Source organism: Aquarana catesbeiana, linkage group LG02, assembly GCF_042186555.1.
Source record: "Aquarana catesbeiana isolate 2022-GZ linkage group LG02, ASM4218655v1, whole genome shotgun sequence".
Lineage (NCBI taxonomy): Eukaryota > Metazoa > Chordata > Amphibia > Anura > Ranidae > Aquarana > Aquarana catesbeiana.
Genome location: NC_133325.1, coordinates 331,702,332 through 331,723,612, shown reverse-complemented (window position 1 = coordinate 331,723,612; position 21,281 = coordinate 331,702,332). Strand labels below are relative to the sequence as shown.

Genomic DNA, 21,281 nt, shown 5'->3' with positions numbered 1-21,281 from the left:
TCTCTTACCTGAGCCTGTGGTTGCAGACACTCACCTGTTGTGGTGACTATTTCCACCACGTCTTCCTCATCCTGCTCTTCTTGTCTTTGGGGGATTTCCCCTTCTTCCAGAGGTGGGGGGTCACTGGTCTCCATGGATTAGGGGTGTCCTCTGAGTCTTTTCTCCCCTATGTTAAAAAAAATAGTATACTTAGCACACAGATATTTGATGGCAGAACTATAAATATGAAACATTGCTTGGAAGTGGGGTACAATTGTCTGTTTGGGCAGAGTTCCAAGATGTAGAATTTTTAGTGTCCTTTGTCAAGCTTCAATACTTTACCTGTTTTGTCCAAGCTTCCCAGATGGAGACACCCCTATAGCATACACTGGAGCACCTGTGTGGGCCCCCTAATAAAAAGGGTGTTCTTGTGTCCCACACTAGTGCTCCAAAATCCAGCCGTGAAAACTGCTGCTGAGTGTCCTCTCCTTACACAGAATCTAGTTTGCATTTCATTCTAGTAACAAACCCATCTACACAACCAAATTATTTTCATACAAGTAGGCCCTAAAAAATGTGGTCAAATGCATATGGCCAAAACAATGGTGTTTTATAGGCCAAAAGAAAAACGAATAATGTGCCCATGAACATGAAAGTTGACATTTTAAACTGGATAACAGTTAAGAAAAGCACATGGAGCAGCATGAACGTAATAAACACAAAAAGAATAGGAACACAGCACAACTACTTACTTTTTTGCAGCACTCTCCGGATCTTTCTGTACTGCTCATGTTCTCTTAATTTTAGGTCTGACCACCGCTTCCTGAGCTGATCTTTCGATCGTCGTACCCCGAAATTCCGGTGCAGACTCTTGACCACTTTCGCCATTATCTTGGCCTTTCTGACATTGGGGTTGGGGTAAGGTCCATATTTTCCATCATAGTCGGCCTTCTTCAGGATGTCGACCAACTCCAACATCTCCCCAAAGGACATATTTGAGGCCTTAAATCGTCTCCTTCTGGATCCAGAGTCAAAATTTATTGAGGGAATCCCGAAAAATAATAAAGAAAGAAGTTTGTGAGAAGTCTGTGTTAATATGAGCAGCAAAACCATTTCATTCTTCTCACATTATAAAGAAGAAGAGAGTGCGCTGTATTAAACCATTTTTTACATTGCAGCGTGACGAAAGTGCTGTATCCATTGCGAACGCTAATTTTACCAGACTGAGCTGTTCCGTCTCGGAATTTCTTCTGAGCATGCGTGGCACTTTGTTCGTTGGAACTGGCCACACACGGTCGGAGTTGACGCAATCGGATTTTGTTGTTGGAAAATTTTATAGCCTGCTCTCAAACTTTGTGTGTCAGAAAATCCGATGGAAAATGTCCGATGGAGCCCACACACGGTCGGAATGTCCGACAACACGCTCCGATCGGACATTTTCCATCGGAAAATCCGACCGTGTGTACGGGGCATTAGAAGCAGTATTACTACCAATGCTAAACATGACTGCTTTCTGCTCAGGGCTCCTGGTTGTTAGGAAGTTGGTGGCTACTAGTGTCTTTACTACCACTATCTCTGCCTGGTCTATTCAGCTTGGAAGCATGTGTGATTGCTTCCAAAATTTATATCAGGTCCTTCAGGGTAGATTCTAAAGAGGGCCCCACTAAGAAAACAATGTGGGTTTCCCTCCAAATTACACACCAGACCCTTTGGTTCTTGTATTATTTTTAAGGGAGAATCCTGTGAAAAACCAAGGAAAATATGGGGACCCCCTCAAAATGTGTCACTTATCCAAAAATACAGCCCCCCTCTGGAATAGGAATGAGCCAAGCTGCCCTGGATTCAGTTCATGCAGTTTGACAACTTCTCTCTGTATTTAAAAAAAAAGGCACACAAATCCTTTCATTGTGAGCTGTGTATTTTGAGGAGCCTTTGGAGGGGTCTGTGTACCGTACTGTTTTTTTTTTAAGAAACTGGCAATGAATATAATTTGCTGGACATTTAAACTGTGTCATTTGTTTTGCTTTGTGCACTGATCCAAATCATTTGGTGGAGGGCGGTTATGGTTTGGAGTAGTTTTTCAGGGGTTGGTCTTGGCCCTTAGTTCCAGTGAAGGAAACTCTTAAGGAGTCAGCATACCAAGACATCAATGATGTCAATTGATCAATTTCATGCTCCCAACTTTGTGGAAAAAGTTTGGGGATGGCCCCTTCCTGTTCCAACATGACTGCGCACCAGTGCACGGAGTCCTGATCTCAACCCAATAGAACACCTTTGAGATGAATCAGAGCGGAGACTGCTAGTCAGGCCTTCATGTCCAACATCAGTGCCTGACCTCACAAATGCGCTTTTGGAAGAATGGCCAAACATTCCCATAGACACACTCCTAAACCTTGTGGACAGCCTTCCCAGAAGAGTTGAAGCTGTTATAGCTGCAAAGGGTGGGCTAACCTAATTTTAAACCCTACGGACTAAGACTGGGATGCCATTAAAGTTCATGTGTGTGTAAAGGCAGGTGTCGCAATGCTTTTGACAATATATGTATGTATATATACATATATAAATATATATATATATATATATATATATATATATATATAGCTAAATCGGGGTGGGATATATCTCCCGTGTAGCCAGTATACTTCTTATAAGATTACATCCAATGTGGACCTCCTCCATTTTCCACACATATCAACAAATAGGAGATGCAATCCCGGTCTTTGCAAAATATTCTGTTTACTTCAAATCGTCATATACTTTACAGGTGATCTGAATCAAGTGACTGCATAGTTTTGAACATGACAATGTTCTTCATCTTACATGCAGCTTACATAAGAACATGCTTATGTTCGAAACTGTGCAGTCGCTTAATTCAAATTACCTGTAATGTATATGAATATTTGAAGTAAAGAGCTTACTTTCCTCGAGCAGTACTATTGTATTATTTATTGTTTTATCTATTGGTAGACGAGCACAGCAGTTTTTTTTATTATAGACATAACTATCTGACCACTTCTTAGCCCCCAACCCCCTCCCAGCTTGCATTACCCTAGGCCACATCAAATATTTATCTGATAGACATCACTTTGAGCCACTGCCATAATGCCTATTGTCATACCCTCCTTACTCCTTTCTTGTACATACTGCCCACTGCCATACCCTCCATACTCCTATCCTGTACCTAATGCCCACTGTCATAACTCCACACTCCTCTCCTGTACATACTGCTTACCATTATACCATTATACCCCCCACACTCCTCTCCTATACGGAGAGAGTACTTTGATTTGGGGCAGGACATTCATACCACCCACTGTCATACCCTCCAAACTTCTCTCCTGTACATACTGCCCCATGTCACATCCTCTACACTCTTTTTCTGTACATCTGTACATACTGCCCATTGTCATACGTTCCACACTCTTTTCCTGTACATATTGCCCGCTGCCATACCTCCACACTCCTTTCCTGTACATACTGCCCACTGTCATACCCTCCATAGTCCTATCCTGTACATATCGACCACTGTCATACCCTCCACACGCCTCACCTGTACATACTGTCCATTGTCATACCCTCTACACTCCACTCCTGTACATACTAACTGCTGCCATACCCTCTATAATCCTCTCCAGTACACACTGTTCACTGTCATACCCGCCACACTCCTCTCCTGTACATATTGTCCACTGTCATACTCTCCACTCTCCTTTCCTGTACATATTGTCCACTGTCATACTCTCCACTCTCCTTTCCTGTACATACTGCCCACTGTCATAACCTCCACAGTCCTCTCCTGTACATACTGCAAGGGACAGCTTCATTTCTTCATTTTACATGTGTAATGTTTTTTCACTGTTCTTTGCTGTGCATAATGATTGTTCATGTACTTAGGGTCGGTTCACACTAGGAATTTCATAGGAATGCGTAGTGCGTTCCTATGCAATTCACATGTGGTTAAGTGCAGTGCGATTTGAGCCCAATCATTTTGAATGGGCTCAAATCACACTGCACCACACCAAAAGTAATACATGCACTACTTTTGGAAACTCCCTGGAACCGGGTCACATGGTACTTCTGTACCATGAGATACAGTGCAGGCAAACAGAGTGTGTTTGTGACCTGCATTTGGGGTGTCATTAACTTAACATTGACACTCGCTGGAGATTGCAACTGCAGTGTGTTTTAAACGCAGTACGGGAAATGCACATAGAACACAGGTTTCCCACACCGCATTCTGGTTTGAACAGAGCCTCAATGTCTGCAGTCCTCCTTAAAAACCTTGGGTTAAATGTACATGTTTACAGTTACTACCTGTGTTTTTAAGTGTTTTTGTTTACTATTGTTTTCCTTTAACCATGACAACTACAGCTGCCTCTTGTAAAACCACACCTATAATACATGAATGTCCTGCCCCAAATCAAAGTACTCTCTCCGTCTATAATGGCTTGCTGAATGCACAGCAAAAAAAAGTGTTCCTGGAATTTTATTTTTTGAAACGTTGGCAACTATGCAAATATGAACATGTACTTTAAGCACAGATTTTTGTTAGATGCTTGAAAATGGCAAGTATTTAATAACAGAATTAAAAAAAAAAAAACATTCAAGAAAAAAATTAGTTTTGCTGCAGCAGTACAGATTGTAGCATGGTTGTTTGGCTGCCTCCTCTATTAGCAATTTCAAGTATCAGCTATGCTGGCAAGAACAAAAAAATCAGACTGGTAGTATTTATTCTCCCTTGGCATAAGCACTGATAGTGTAAGCTACTGTTATAAAGAATGTCTCTGACATTTTTTGTCAGAGTAAGAAATTTTCAACAGTATAACTAGTGTCAGCATTCTTCCAAGTAAAAGAAAAGGTAGGCAGGTAGCGCATGACATGTTCCTCACTTCATTATATCTTTTCCTCAGACATACCAGAGAGAATAGTAGTGTTATTTCATTAAATTATTTTAGGGGCGTTAGATGAGCCTAGGGCTTTAAAAGTGGTGCAAACATAAAAAAATATTAAGAAACTCTAATCTAAGGTTTCCCTCAGTTAGGACTGGCAATTTTCAGCCCCAGCTCCTATGCTTTACAAAATGTGTGGTGTAAACAATATTTAAGCTGGGTTCACACCTCTGCTGGATGCAGCTCACATCAAGGGTCCAGTGCATCCCTGTTTTCCGTTTCAGGGACGAATCAGGGACAAATTTTTACCTGAATTCGGTCCTAAAACAGAGCCAAAGACACACAGCGTTCCTGTGCAAGCCACTCCGCAGCCGCAATGAAGATATGTGAACTGGCTCCAGAGAGAGACGGTCACAATCTCCTGTCATGCAAATTGGATGTGGGGAAAGCTGCATCCAATTCACAAAGGTGTGAACCCAGCCTCATATTATAGGAATGAAAATAAATTCTTTTCTGCCGTGTGAAGCAAGTGGTGCAAATATAAGAAACATTTTAAGAAACACTGATCTAAGGCGTCCCCCAGTTAGGATTGGCAATTTGCAGCCCCAGCTCCTAGGCTTTATATGTGTGGTGTAAACAATAATCATTTATATAGAAATAAAAAAAATCTACTCTGCTGTGTGAAGCAAGTGGTGGCAAATTACCAAACTTCCTTTATCAGAATACAGTACTGTTCTCCTCTAGCAGCTAAATGTAATTTTCAAGAATAATACTATAATATGTTTATGTGTAAGTATTATAAAAAAGTATCTACCAAAGCCCAAATTATTTCTGCTTGGTATTAACAGTTATTGACAACAGTTAAAGAATATGGTTGGTACACAGCCACTAAATGTTTCCTAAATCTTCACAATGTAATTAACCTTTCACAAAGTTGATTTATCTGCACATATATGTAAACAATTCCCATAATAAACTAATAATGTAAAATGTTTGCCTTATTCTAATGTGATATGAAGAATTTGCAGTATGTACATAAAAAAAGCTCAAAAGCAAATGACAAAAGCAAAAATCTTGAAGCAACAACTGTTACCACATACCGTATATACTCAAGTATAAGCCGTCCCGAGTATAAGCCGAGGCACCTAATTTACCACAAAAAACTGGGAAAACTTATTGACTCGAGTATAAGCCAAGGGTGAGAAATGCAGCAGCTACTGTAAGTGGAAAAGAGGGTCAACAATGCCCATCTGCAGCTGCATACCTCCATGCACGTCCATTGCATGCCTCAGTGTCCATTGCATGCCTCAGTGTCCATTGCATGCCTTAATGTCCATTGCATGCCTCCCTGTGCCGATCTGCATCACCTAACTGTGTCCATTGCAGCCTCCGTGTGCCGATCTGCATAGCCTCCCTGTGCCGATCTGCATCTGCAAGCCTCCCTGTGTTAATTGCAGCTACCCTGTGCCGATCTGCATAGCTGATCTCCGTGACATGCAGTCAGATGGCGGCCATTCCAGTGTACAAAAGCCACGCCTCCTCCTTGTCCTCGTCCGTGATAGACCGAACACTCAGTTTCCCAGCAGTCATTGTTCAGTGTTCTGCCTATCACGGACATCCTCTCATCCTCGTCCGTGGGATGAGGATGAGAGGACATCCGTGACAGGCAGAACACTGAAAACTGACTCACTGCTGGGAAACTGAGTGTTCCCTTATCACGGACGAGGAGGAGGAGGCGCAGCATTTGTACACTGGAATGGCTGCCGTCTGACTGCATGACACGCTGATCAGGTAGGCAGATGGCAGTGACTCGAGTATAAGCCGAGGGGGGCACTTTCAGCACAAAAAAAGTGCTGAAAACTCGGCTTATACTGGAGTATATACGGTAAGTGCTTAAAGTGTTTGTTAAGGCATCTATTTATTAAAAAATGAGCACTGTAAATACTGTATATCAGCTGTCTTCAGGCCAGTCACATCACTCGCAGACGCTTTCCAGCTCTGACAGATGTCTTCTGTGGGACGGGCCATGCTCTCCCTCTGACGTTAGAGAGAGATAACGTGGCCGCTCCTCTCCTCTGCAGAAGTTACCCATCGAAGCTGAAAAGCGGCCTGAATACAGCTGATTTACAGTATTTACAGCACTCATTTTTAAATAAAACATACACAATGTGCTATGCCAGCCTCTAATAGAGATGCTGGCAGTGACAAAATGTATATTTTAATATTAAAATAATAGCGGTGGGGCGGGGCCTGCCTGGAGACAGATAGAGAGGGCGCTGACAAGGAGGAAGAAGGGGGTGAGGGAGGAGAGAGGAGAGCAGAGGGAGGCATTTTGACCATGGTGATCAAGGTCTAGCTGCCCTGGTTATCGTGGTCTGATTAGAGAGGGCATACAGGAAATGGTAGGTTTAGGTTTTTTTTTTTTACAGTTTAGAGGGGGGCAGATTACATAGCACAAACACTGTGCTGTGTAATCTGCTTTAAGGGACCAGAATCTACTTTTTTGGGGGGGGGTTAACAAATGCTTTAATTCATAAAACATCTTGAGAGTTTATAAGTAAAACTATTGTATATGTGAATGTGGTTTAGTATGATACACCACAATGTCTAAAACACCACAATGTCTAAAAATAAGTGACTAAATCACAAAAATCCTTAGTGCTGCTCTTGTCTTGAGATATGGGAAAAAAGTGTGTTTTACTAACCATGGCCTAGTAGGCAAAATATAAGCCTGTCACATCTTAAATTCAGCATGCTCTAAACCAAAGTGAAGCAATGAAATGGCACAGCTGTTATACAATATCAAAAGGTCTCCTACACCACCCAACTACATATGAGTTATGAGCTGGCTGATGTGAGATGATTTTCGACTTAGCAGATGCACTGTTTATTGGGTCATTAAGGTGGTTGTTTATTGGCAGCATTGGAGAATACAGAATATCTGTAGCAGTCACATCAACAAAGAGATGTGGATAGCAGAGCTACATTGAGCATGATATACCTTGCAATTCTATGTGTGTGGGGTTGCTGATTTATGCACAGTACAAATCAGAAACTGTGTATACACAGAAGGCATGTGGTGTAGTCGGGGAAGGAGGGGGGGTTATGTTATCCTCAATGCTGACCCCAAGTAAAGATGTATTTTAAAGTAAACCACAACTCATGAAGTCTTCAAAGTGATAATAGTATGGCAATGATAATAGTATGGCACAAAAGGCACCCATAGATACCTGCACTTTTGTTCCCCTTGCAATTTGTGCAGCTCCAAAGCTTATACTAGGATTTTCTCAACTAGAGTGGTCAAGAGCTTGATCCTCCCTTTCCCTCCCTACTGCACATCATTATTGGCTAGTAAAACTGCCTATCCCAGTAGTGGGTCAGTGATGTTGGCAAGGTTGTCAACCACAGAAACCTGTTAAATTTCCTATGAGGGAAAGATGTCAGTTCATAATTTTAACATTTCATAAATGAAATTGCTAGTATCCCAAACATATTTATGAGGCCTAGTTATTATCGATAACAACATACCTTTTATATAACTTGAGTCTTTTAACTAGCTTATGGACTCACTGAAAAAATAGCCAGGTCACTGTGATGCACCATACACCTGTGTATACAGTATATATTTTTTGAGGAAAAGACAACAGAATGGGTTGGAATTTTTCATCCGATAATTTATCTAGTTAACATTTGCATTGAGGTTGTCTGCAATATACTTTTAGACTAAGAACCTCTGCTGGAATTTTACTGCTGGTATCTGAGGCTCTATTAGAGAAATTTCACTTACTAACTTACTGTCACAATGACAATAGTTCACATAAGAAGTCAGGGGAAATTTGCAACAGGGACACCAACAGCAATAAGAATTAGCCTTCCCCAGCTTAGCTTATAAGTATAATTTTGTTATTGTCAGTGTTGCTGTTGCAGATTTTCAGGTTTTTTTTTTTTTTTTTTTAGATTTTACAGATTTTTTAAACCATTATCCTTGGAAGAGTAAATATGGGAAAACTCTCTCTAGTGGAGCCCTGGATAGCTGTAAATACCTACCAAGGGTGTTAATTCTTCTCTACTCTATTCAAAACTAAAACATTTTGTCCGGACATACACTTTAGGCAGGTCCAACATTTATTAAGAACAGCTCAATAAGGATCTATTTTTCATGTGTTTAAGGTAAAAGATTGTCTTAGCATTACTGTAACATTTAAGAAACAAAGCAACTGCAGAATGTTTTGGACAAATTAACAAGGTTGCTGGATCCAACCTGGCTTATTAGAAAAAAAATGTTGTTCCTATCCATGTAGTGTCTGTACATCAAAGCCTTTTTACAATATATTTTCTACCTTTTCGCTGCCAGGTTTTGTATGTTGTATGGACCTACAGCACTGTTTCCAGCTGACCAGGTCCGTACACCATACGGACTTGTATGCCTCCTTCTGCTATAAGCTCATGGTCAGTTTAGTGACCATGGGCTTATATCAAAACTGCAGACACTTCTGAACAAAATAATAGCTCTGATCAGCTAATGACAATCCGTTGATCAGAGCTATTCACCTAAAACCCCAATTTCCCCACCACTGCTCCTGCCGCTAATTCACTGAATTTTCTCCCCCCCACTATCACCTAAAATGCACCCTTGCTACTCTCCTTTCCCCTTCCTCACCTCACTAAACCCTGTAGCACTGATTCCCTCTACCCCTCGCCTCCCTCTACACCCCAGAACTGATCCTGCCCAGTTCCCACAGATTCACCCCTGCAGCAGGGGAGCAGCAGAGGAATAAAAACAAAGATATATGCCCCCACTGCTGTTATGACCCCAGAGGAAAAAAACATAAATATATATGCCCATACTGCTGTTATGACAAACTTTCAAAAACTCTGAAAACTGTAAGGGAAAAATAAAAAAGCAATGAAAAAATTGCAAAAGTAGCCTGGCCACCTGAGTTTAAAAGTGGAGGACAGGGCCTGGCAGTGAAAGGGTTAATGGTTAGTTCCCCAGACATTGATATTTTGTCCATAATTGTCTAAAAAGCTGACAGTTTCAGTCATATCTTTGGGGCATTCTTCATGCAGCAAATGGAGTCTTAGCCCTCCTATAGCAATGTCCGTGATATATTAGTGGTGAAAAACTGAAAAAGTGAAATAGACACAGCAAAGTAGTGGACAGCATTATTGGGCCTCATATGTTTATTCCTTATGTAATACAGCAGTGCACTATAAGTGCAGTATCACACAGCACCTTAATAGCTTTCAGTTTACTGATGTCAGAACAGTTAAAGTGTAAGGGAAAGAGGAAATCTTCCACTGGGGACACCTGTTCCACTTACAACTGTCCTAAAAGGAAGGGGAGGAGTTCCCTCATTTTGGAAAGATTTCCTCTTACTTCCTGTTGCATCTCGATGACAGACACTGAAACAGGAACTGAAACAAATTCTTCCCAATACCCTTCCCTACTCTATCCAAAACTGGAAAAACAAGTTTTGACTATAAATACACTTTAACCAGAGATTTTTTTTTTACTATGGGAACCAGATGTTTTTCACATCACTGCACAGTCACTGCATTTTGCTCTGCTTTATTACATAAACCTAGATGTGCCAAAGCTTTGTGAAAATGTATACTCTCTGTAAACACACAGCCATACATAATGTAAGTTATCCACTGAAAAATTAAACTGACATGATTTATAGTGTAAAACAAAGCCATTTTATCAGAAGTGTCTGTCTCCAGATGTAGAATTGACATTATTTGATCCAGACGGAACTGCGTGTTTGTATGTTCCCTTTAGTATTATTGTGCTCTGGAGGCCAGACTTTGATCATACAAAGAGCAGTTTCTCATTATTTTCTATTGACACTCCAAACTGTCTTCTCTGAAGTCTCTGGGATATTGTGTGACCTCTGTCTCAATACTTTTCACAGATTTCACAGGCTGTCACCACCACTCAGACATCACTAACACAGACAACTGTAATGGAAACTGTAACTATGGTGACCACCAGGGAGCAAATTCTTGTTAAGCATGGTAAGGAGGAACTCCCACCGCCTCCCCCTCAGAAGAAAAGACAGATCCTTGTGGAATCAGAACTTAGGAAGAGGTGAGAAAATGGCTATTGCACACCTGAGGAAAGAAATACGCAAGGCTATTGCTGAAACTAATTTCTGCTATGTGAAAGAAAATTGTGAGAGACACACACCTGTAACCTAGTGTACTTTGGGAATAAAGATGGTAGTAGGTGTGTATTTGTACCTATAGGAAAAGATATGTATGCATACTACTTGCAGCAAAGAACATTTCAGAAAATGCAGTAACTCATAATAAGTGATAATTTATTACTTTGACAACTGTTACTGGAACTCTCGTTCCTATAGGCCATTGCACTTTGCACATCATCATTGCTGTTTGCCCTAGCTTGCTAAATAAGCTCAACAGCTGGCAAAAATTTGTGTTAATGGCCAAACCACCCTTTAATTAAGCCCTTTAAAAGATGTTTCTATCTGGTTTTTTTTCAAACAATAGTGCATATTGTTTAGAAAAGGCTGCATACAACATATGGGGGGAAGAGCAGTGAAGAGCTCTGCTAGAGATGATCAGTGACTTGTGGTAGTGTTTTCACATAGTGGGCCACCCATCATTCTTAGAACAGCTGGGAAAACTCAACTGTAGTACTACATTGTAATTGCACTGTGCAGCTTTAGGGAAATGCCAATACACTTAGTGGTGGCTCTATGCAATAAGTGGTAGTAACTATTTTTTTTCTACATTCAGTGCACTATGGTGCTGAGTCAGCATCTTGAATGTTTTTTTTTTCTGTGATCCTCCCATGCTGCTTTACATTGCTATCTCCCTTTACATAAGCTCACTACATTTTGCTAACAGAAGCTGATGTTAGGTTAGGTTAAAGTCAGCTTAAAGTGTATGTTTGGATAACAATAAAAAAATCATTGCAATGTTCACATGTCTGCTTGTTTTAACCCTTCAAAAGCACAAGCACTGAAAAATACCTATTCATCTAACAGAGAGCCACTTTGCTCCTGAGCTAACAACATACACTGCTCTGAAATTCTAAGCAGTGTCACCAGCTATGCCCAGTTCACCCGTATGAACTACAGGATAACCCCCTCCTCATTTCTATAACAAAGAGTATGTTCTCTAGTCAAAAAGTGTCAGCCAAAGCTTATGATTTCAGGCAAAGTTGTCAGCTCAAACAAGAAGTTAAGAGCTTTATGTCAGGATGAATTTTATATTCTAGGAAGTCTATTAAGAGATAAAACATTATTTTCAACATTTATTTTCGAGTTTGCAGAGACATGCAGTTTTATGGGCTCTCTGTCATTTGGAGCAGTGTACCGATGGTCTTCCCTTTCTCTAGAGGCCCAGTGGGGTGAGAAGGATGATGCCATCAGGGAAAGTGGCCACAGATTCCGAGAGGACTGTACATATGAGCAGATCTTAGGAAAGAATAGTGGAGAATACAGGCTAAAACCATAATCACTGAAAGAATGTCATGTGTTTGATATGCCTTCGAGCTTTTAACCACTTAAGCCCCGGACCATTTGGCTGCCCAAAGACCAGAGCAATTTTTGCGATTCGGCACTGCATCGATTTAACTGACAATTGCGTGGTCGAGCGATGTGGCTCCCAAACAAAGTTGACATCTTTTTTTCCTCGCAAATAGAGCTTTCTTTTGGTGGTATTTGATTACCTCTGCAGTTTTTATTTTTTGCGCTATAAACAAAAAAATAGCAACAATTTTGAAAAAAACGCATTATTTTTTACTTTTTGCTATAATAAATATCCCCAAAAATATATATAAAATCACATTTTTTTTCTCAGTTTAGGCCGATATGTATTCTTCTACATATTTTTGGTAAAAAAAATCACAATAATCGTTTATTGATTGGATTGCGCAAAAGTTATAGCGTCTACAAAATAGGGGATAGTTTTATGGCATTTTTATTAATAATTTTTTTTTTACTAGTAATGGAGGCCATCAGCGATTTTTATCATGACTGCAACATTATGGCGGACACATTGGACACTTTTGGTGCAATTTTGGGACCATTCACATTTATACAGCGACCAGTGCAATTAAAAATGCATTGATTACTGTGTAAATGTGACTGGCAGTGAAGGGGTTCACCACTAGGGGGCAGTGAGAGGGTTAAGTGTGTCCTAGGGAGTGATTCTAACTGTGGTGGGGCGTGGCTATGTGTGACACAACACTGATCACCACTCCCGATTACAGGGAGCTGTGATCAGTGTCCTGTCTCCTTGAGACGATCGCGGGTATCCCCACGGACATCGGGTCCACGGGACCCGCGATCATGCTCACAGAGGTCACGGCAGGCGTGTGCGCACCTGCAAATTGCTTCTTAAAGGCCAACGTACAGGTATGTTAATCTGCCTGCTTGTGCCCTTCTGCTGACGTATATCGGCGTGAGCCAGTCGGCAAGTGGTTAATATACATAGGATAGAATCAAGCTTATGAATACCTACCTAAAAACACATATGGCTTATAAATAATCAAAAATGATTTAGTTGTTTAGAGTCTGAAGCTATTACATGTCTTTGATTGTGCAATGTACTGTACATATAATACTTGCTGCAAAACTGAAAGTGGTATGTGTTAATCATTTCTAGTGCTCTACATTTAAGCTAATAATTTATTTACATTAAGTAACTACTTCCTTGTTTGAACTGTGATTCATGTAGAACAGTGATGCTGAGCTGGAGGCCCAGGGGCTGCTTGTTGCTTCATTCCGTCTAGGCCTGTGCAATTAAATTAAACATTATTTTTTAACTATGATTTTCTCTTCTCTCCTCAAATTCCAATATCTATAAGTAGAGAAAGTAGAATACCAAAATATGCCAGGATTGAAACATCCTGACGCTAGGCAAGACAAATACACATAGCTAATTAAATAAAATTGATCTGCTGAGGGCCTCTTGCTAACCATTGCTGCAAAAGAGCATCATGTTTGGCACCAATGTATTATTTCTTATACTAGATTTTAAACTGAGAAGTAAACAACTTGAAAGGCATTGAGTGACACCTATAAAATGTAGAGATTACTCATAAATTCCATAAGGGTGGGCTAACCACTGCAGCTAATTATTTTGAAAAGATTGTTTCCACACTACGCTTTTGCTTTTGTTATCATGTTATAAAAAAAAAAAAAAAAACTACTCAGGGTACAACACAGTATAATATTTAACTGACTGACCTAAACAGCTAAAAGCCAAATACATACTGCATGCAGACTTTTAAATTTCATGCATAGCTTCACTTACGCATTGAATTGGGAAAGTGAGATGCAGTGCCAGATATTGAATTACCACAAATGTAGACAGGCGTTCATAATGTAAACCACATTGATCAGTCTGGTCAATTTAAGTCTTGTTTGGCCTTCAGAGTCATACTATACTGAGAATAACTGATAGAGGTTTTTACTGTTTATATTCACACTGTTCTTCTTACATTAATCTTTTTTCTCACTATACAATTACAGTTTAGTCTTCCACTAAGCAATTTTTTGCCCTGAAATGCTTACAACTGTACACATTAATATTTAACTAATAACTCAGAAATCACCATGCTTGGACTGGAATGATTGTGCAGGCCAAAAGATTTGCCCCCTTATTAAGTTTAATTTAAAGATCGCTCTGGAGCTTAGAGTAACAGCTGACAGGTCCCTGGGGACTGGGATCTTAAAGTTGCTGCCTGTGTACTTTCCTAATAATAGTACCATAACAGTAACAAAACAGAATCAAATGACAAGCACCATTATTTGTTACCATTTCTCAACTGAGAGCTATATTACTTGATACTGTTAGAAAGCATCAAGAGATAGCAGGATCTATTCACAAAGCTATGCTTTGCAAATTAAGAGTAGCATGTGTTAACAGAATTAGGAAAGCAAATGACAAGACATCACTAGAAAAGTGAAACTAAGTGCTGTAAACATACACATTTTTATATCCATACAACTAAAATAAAAACGTGTTTCTTTTTTTTTCATTTTGGATAGCGTGAGGGCCATGGCCCTGTATGTTTTTTTTTTTTTTTGCAATCTGTGTTCCATTGGAGAACTTTAACTTTGCTTCCTGCCCATTGCCCTCAACAGGAAGTGAGAGAAAAGCCCTTTAAAGTGAGGTAAGCCTTGTTTGTCACCAGGCTTCACCAGAATTAGGGATTTATTTTCACTTTCACTTTTGACGATAATGGTAAATGGGAAGGTGAATGTCCCTTATGAGAGCACAGAGAGAAAAAAAATCTGACAAGTGTTCTTATCCCCCCACTTTATCCAAAGTTTTTCCTTTAGTTATATTTTAACTTAATCACCATGCCACGGATAAAGGCAGATTTTGGTTGTCTAAAAATAGAATGGGAGAATACAACCACTGTGTTCTAGGTCCATACTGGAAACATTTTCCTAAACAGGGGGTGAGGGCCTTCAACGCTACCTGTCTTCTACATATAATACTATTTTAACAACAATTTGACAATAATTCTTATCTTCAGCCATGTAAATTGAAGAATTATCACCCTTGCAGACTTTCCAATACAAAAGGATAGGATTAGGTAACTAGAACAGGATGGTTCCACAACTTTCACACGTCCCATTCTGCTTTTGGACAATCAATATCTGCCTTGACATATTACATGATGATCAACATTACAGAGCAAGTCCAGCTGAATATGATTAACTACCACTAGCTATACCATGACCTAAATATTTGCCATTTGTACCTCATATCCTGAACTCTGTGAATCTAAACATTTATAAATCTATATATAAAATGGTATTTCACTTGTTTAATCACTAAAGCTTGTGTGTATATATTAGTGCTCCATACAATATATGTGGCACTGTGTAAAACTGACACCTATGTGAAATGAGGCAATTCGTTTGTGAGTAAGCCACACTGAAATCAGAGGTCAAGTCAATAACTACCTGAGCAATGTGAATTCAGAGAAACTGCAGTTCATTATTATTATCATATAAATAGTGCAAGTCATTGGAATTTTCTGGAGTAAATATATAAGATCCTTGGAATAAGGACATTCAACTATGTGCGTTATGCAGATGAAGAATTTCAATGACCCACTTGATCTTCTGTGCATTATATGCATGATACTGAACAGAGGAATTATTATTTTCAATGCTGTTTTTAATTGTATTGCAAAAAATATATATACGCATGGAAATTAATTATCTTGGCATTGTACCAGCATGTACACTGGCACATAGCTGCATATTTATGAAATGGTGAATTTGACGTTCAGCAAACATATACTGCAGATGTATCTTCTTGGTGCATGTGTTTTAGATTACAGTGATTAATTTACCTGTAGTAAAATATGCAAAGCTAAATATACTGAATCTCACAAAAGTGAATACACCCCTCACAATTTTGTAAATATTTTATTATATCTTTTCATGTGACAACACTGAAAAAATGACACTTTGCCACAATGTAAAGTAGTGAGTGTACAGCTTGTAAAACAGTATGAATTTTCTGTCCCCTCAAAATAACTCAACACACAGCCATTAATGTCTAAACCACTGGCAACAAAAGTGAATACACCCCTAAGTGAAAATGTCCAAATTGGGCCCAGAGTGTCAATTTTTTGTGTGCCCACCATTATTTTCCAGCACTGCCTTAACCCTCTTTGGGCATGAAGTTCACCAGAGCTTCACAGGTTGCCACTGGAGTCCTCTTCCACTTTTCCATGATGACATCACGGACCTGGTGGATGTTAGAGAACTTGCGCTCCTCCACCTTCCATTTGAAGATGCCCCACAGAAACTGAATAGGGTTTAGGTCTGGAGACATGCTTGGCCAGTCCATCACCTTTACCCTCAGCTACTCTAGCAAGGCAGTGGTTGTCTTGGAGGTGTGTTTGGGGTCGTTATCGTGTTGGAATACTGCCCTGCAGCCCAGTCTCCAAAAGGAGGGGATCATGATCTGCTTCAGTATGTCACAGTACATGTTGGCATTCATGGTTCCCTCAATAAACTGTAGATCCCCAGTGCCAGCAGAACTCATGCAGCCCCAGACCATGACACTCCCACCATCATGCTTGACTGTAGGCAAGACACACTTGTCTTTGTATTCCTCACCTGGTTGCCAACATCACATGCTTGACACCATCTGAACCAAATAAGTTTATCTTGGTCTCATCAGACCACAGGACATGGTTCCAGTAATCCATGTCCTTAGTCTGCTTGTCTTCAGCAATCTGTTTGTGGAATCTGTCCTGTTAAACCGCTGTATGGTCTTGGCCACCGTGCTGCAGCTCAGTTTCAGGGTCTTGCCAATCTTCTTATAGCCTAGGCCATCTTTATGTTGAGCAACAATTCTTATTTTCAGATCCTCAGAGTTATTTGCCATGAGGTGCCATGTTGAACTTCCACTGACCGGTATGAGAGAGTGAGAGCGATAACACCAAATTTAACACACCTGCTCCCCATTCACACCTGAGACCTTAACACTGACGAGCCACATGACACCAGGGAGGGAAAATGGATAATTGGGCCCAATTTGGACATTTTCACTTAGGGATGTACTCACTTTTGTTGCCAGGGGTTTAGACATTAATAATAGTGTGTTGAGTTATTTTGAGGGGGCAGAAAAATGACACTGTTATACAAGCTGTACACTCACTACATTGTAGCAAAGTGTCATTTCTTCAGTGTCGTCACATGAAACGATATAATAAGATATTTACAAAAATGTGAGGGGTGTACTCACTTTTGTGAGATACTGTATATACAGTACAGCACACACGTTTAGGCATTTGTGGAGAAATGATGTAAAGTAAGAATGCTTTCAAAAATATATATATAATTGTTTATTTTTATCAATTTACAAAAGGCAAAGTGAGCAAACAGAAGAAAAATCAAAATCTAATGAATATATGGTGTAACTACCCTTTGGCTTCAAAACCATCATCAGTCCTTCTAAGTACACTTGCACACAGTGATTTCCCTGCCCACTAATCCATAGTTACCTTATTGTAAAAGGGAGCTATGTGTATTAAATAAGTCTTTCATTATTATGGTAAAAGCCTATATAGATTTGGAGGGCATAAAGTGTTCTGCAATTTATCATAAGAAAGTATGCTAATCCATCAGATAACAAAATTATCATAATCATATGGATATATGTAATATAGGCCTATAAAAAATCATAACATTTGTTCTGAAATTAACAGCATGAATAAAGATGCAAGCAATATAACACCTATAGTATGGCTACTAATTTGTAGTTATTATTATGAAAAAACAAACAAATATCAAATTAGCATTATCAAATAATCAAACCTTCTTTTAGTAGGTCTATTACTGATTTATAAGACTGCTTAATATAAAAGATTACCGGTAAATCATTCTACACCATATGATAATGTGATCACACAAACAAATAGTTGGTAAGCTTTTTGTGATATAGCAGCTCTCAAATCTTGAAGATTTAGAAAGTGAACCACAATATTAGCTGATGGTCTAGCATAGGTGCTGAACTGAGGATCATGATACACTGAACACTGACATTTATGCAGAGCAAAGATATGCATGATCAAATATGACAAGCCATTGTATCAGACAAGCAAGATGCTGGTTTTACAATCAAATAGAATGACATGTTAATGCAGTTTGACAGCACATACTGTTAGGATGGTCTCAACACAATGCCAGCACCAAACAATAACTCATGTTTACAAAAGAATATGCCTCTAAAATATTCACTGTTACTGTATGAACAATTCATTGCAGTCAGAAACATGATGGGTTACCTTGCTGATTTCTAATAGGGTAAATTATTTAACATCTGGGTTGAAAATTTTACAGCATTCACAGATGTTTTAAAACATTTTACCTAACTGTCCAGTATGACCTTCACTCGCTCATCTAAATCACAAATTGCATACAGTGTACAGACTTCAGATGCAGGTTATACACGAACAAACAAAGGATATACTATTGCAATAAAATATTCTTTAAGAGTAGCTGAATCTGAACCAGAATCTGGTCTGATTCCTCAGGAAGAAATGGAGATACAGTGCCTTGAAAAAGTATAAATATCCCTTGAAATTTTCCACATTTTGTCAAGTTACAACCAAAAGCCTATATGTATATTATTGGGATTTTATGCGATAGACCAACACAAAGCGGCACATAATTATGAAGTGAAAGGAAAATGATAAATGGTTTTCAACATTTTTTACAAATAAATATCTAAAAAGTGTGGCGTGCATTTGTATTCAGCCCCCTTTACTCTGATACCCACTAACTAAAATCTAGTGGAACCAATTGTCTTCAGAGGTCACCTAATTAGTAAATAGAGTCACCTGTGTGTAATTTAATCTCAGTAGAAATACAGCTCTTCTGTGAAGCCGTCAAAGGTTTGTTTGAGAACCTTAGTTTAAAAACAGCATCATGAAGGCCAAGAAACACACCGGACAGGTCTGGGAAAAAGTTTTTGAAAAGTTTAAGACCTGCTTCACACTGACTGCGGGAATGAAATCGTATGAGTTCAGCTGAACTCACACGATTTCATTCCTCCATGTGAGTTCCGACTTCAGGGGAGATTTCAGAGACATCTGTGCGGGTTTCTGCACAGATGTAATTGGAAATCTCACCCCGAAATCACCAAAATAGTACAGAAACTACATTTGGGATTCGGTGCCGACACCGCCATTGCCTGCAATTGCTGCTGATTTGGCATGCGATTTGACATTTCAAATCGCATGCCAAATTGCATCAATGTGAACCAGGGCTTAAACAGGGTTAAGTTATAAAAAATATCCCAAGCTTTGAACATCTCACGGAGCACTGTTCAATTCATCATCCTGAAATGGAAAGAACATGGCACAACTTCAGATCTACCAAGACATGGCCGTCCACCTAAACTGACAGGCCGGGCAAGGAGAATATTAATCAGAGAAGCAGCCAAGAGACCCATGGTAACTCTGGAGGAGCTGCAGAGATCCACAGTTCAGGTGGGAAAATCTGTCCACAGGACAACTATTAGTCGTGCACTCCACAAATCTGGCCTTTATGGAAGAATGGCAAGAAGAAAGCCATTGTTGAAAGAAAGTCATAAGAAGTCCCGTTTGCAGTGTGCAAGAAGCCACGTGGGGGACACAGAAAACATGTGAAAGAAGGTGCTCTGGTCAGATGAGACCAAAATTGAACTTTTTAACCTAAAAGCAAAACGCTATGTGTAGCAGAAAACTAACACTGCACATCACTCTGAACATACCACCCCCCTGTGAAACATGTTGGTGGCAGCATCATGTTTTGGGGTTGCTTTTCTTCAGCAGGGACAGGGAAGCTGGTCGGAGTTGATGGGAAGATGGATGGAGCCAAATACATGGTAATCTTAGAAGAAAACCTGTTATGCGGCGTACACACAAGGGGATTTTTCCACCGGACTGGTCCGACGGACCGAATCCGGCGGACAATCCGACCGTGTGTGGGCTTCATCGGACTTCCAACTGACCTTTTCGGTCGAAAATCCGCCAGACTTTAGATTTGAAACATGCTTCAAATCTTTCCGCCGGAACTCCGCCGGACCCAGTTCCTATCGGGAAGCCTGTTCATCTGGATGCTGGTCCAACGGACCAAATACGACGCAAGGGCAGCTACAGCACCTGCCTGCGAGAATGTTTCCAGCGCGATCCTGTCGTGCTGGTTCTCGGCGACAGGGTATAATCTCGCGCTCGCTGCAATAGAAAAAAACACATTTTCCTATTGCAGCAAGCGTGAGAAAGAGCCGACAATGTAGTCTGGTATGGATTTTAAGGGGAACCCCCTACGCTGAAAAACGGCATAGGGGTCCCCCCCAAAATCCGTACCAGACCCTTATCCGAGCACACAGCACCCCCCCTCCTGAACCTTACCAGGCTGCTTGCCCTCTACATGGGGGGTGGGTGCTTTGGAGAAGGGGGCGCCCTGCAGCCCCCCCACCCCAAAGCACCTTGTCCCCATGTTGATGAGGACAAGGGCCTCTTCCCGACAACCCTGGCCATTGGTTGTCGGGGTCTGCGGGCAGGGGGATTATCAGAATCCAGGAGCCCCCTTTAATAAGGGGACCCTCAGATCCCGGCCCCCCGCCCTATGTGAATGAGTATGGGGTACATCGTACCCCTACCCATTCACCTGGGGAAAAAAAATGTCAATAAAAAATACACTACACAGGTTTTTAAAGTAGTATATTAGGCAGCTACGGGGGTCTTCTTCCGACTTCTGGGGGTCTCTTCCGACTTCTCCGCTCTCTCCGGCCTCTTCTCCCGGTGTCCGGTTCTTCTCCCGCTCTCCGGCCTCTTCTTTTTCAAGGCACTGTATATTTATGACAGCACGACATAGACAATACTAATAGCTCAATGAATCAATATATGCAAGTCCA

General features: G+C 40.4%; 1 protein-coding gene across 1 annotated transcript in view; it reads left to right on the top strand.

The window, feature by feature from the left end:
• Positions 1-21,281, top strand: part of DMD (dystrophin) — a 3,507,873-nt gene that overhangs the window by 957,658 nt on the left and 2,528,934 nt on the right. The window contains exon 16 of the mRNA XM_073614841.1: positions 10,787-10,962. Within this exon, the coding sequence (XP_073470942.1) occupies positions 10,787-10,962 (176 nt within the window). The remainder of the gene's footprint in view (positions 1-10,786; positions 10,963-21,281) is intronic.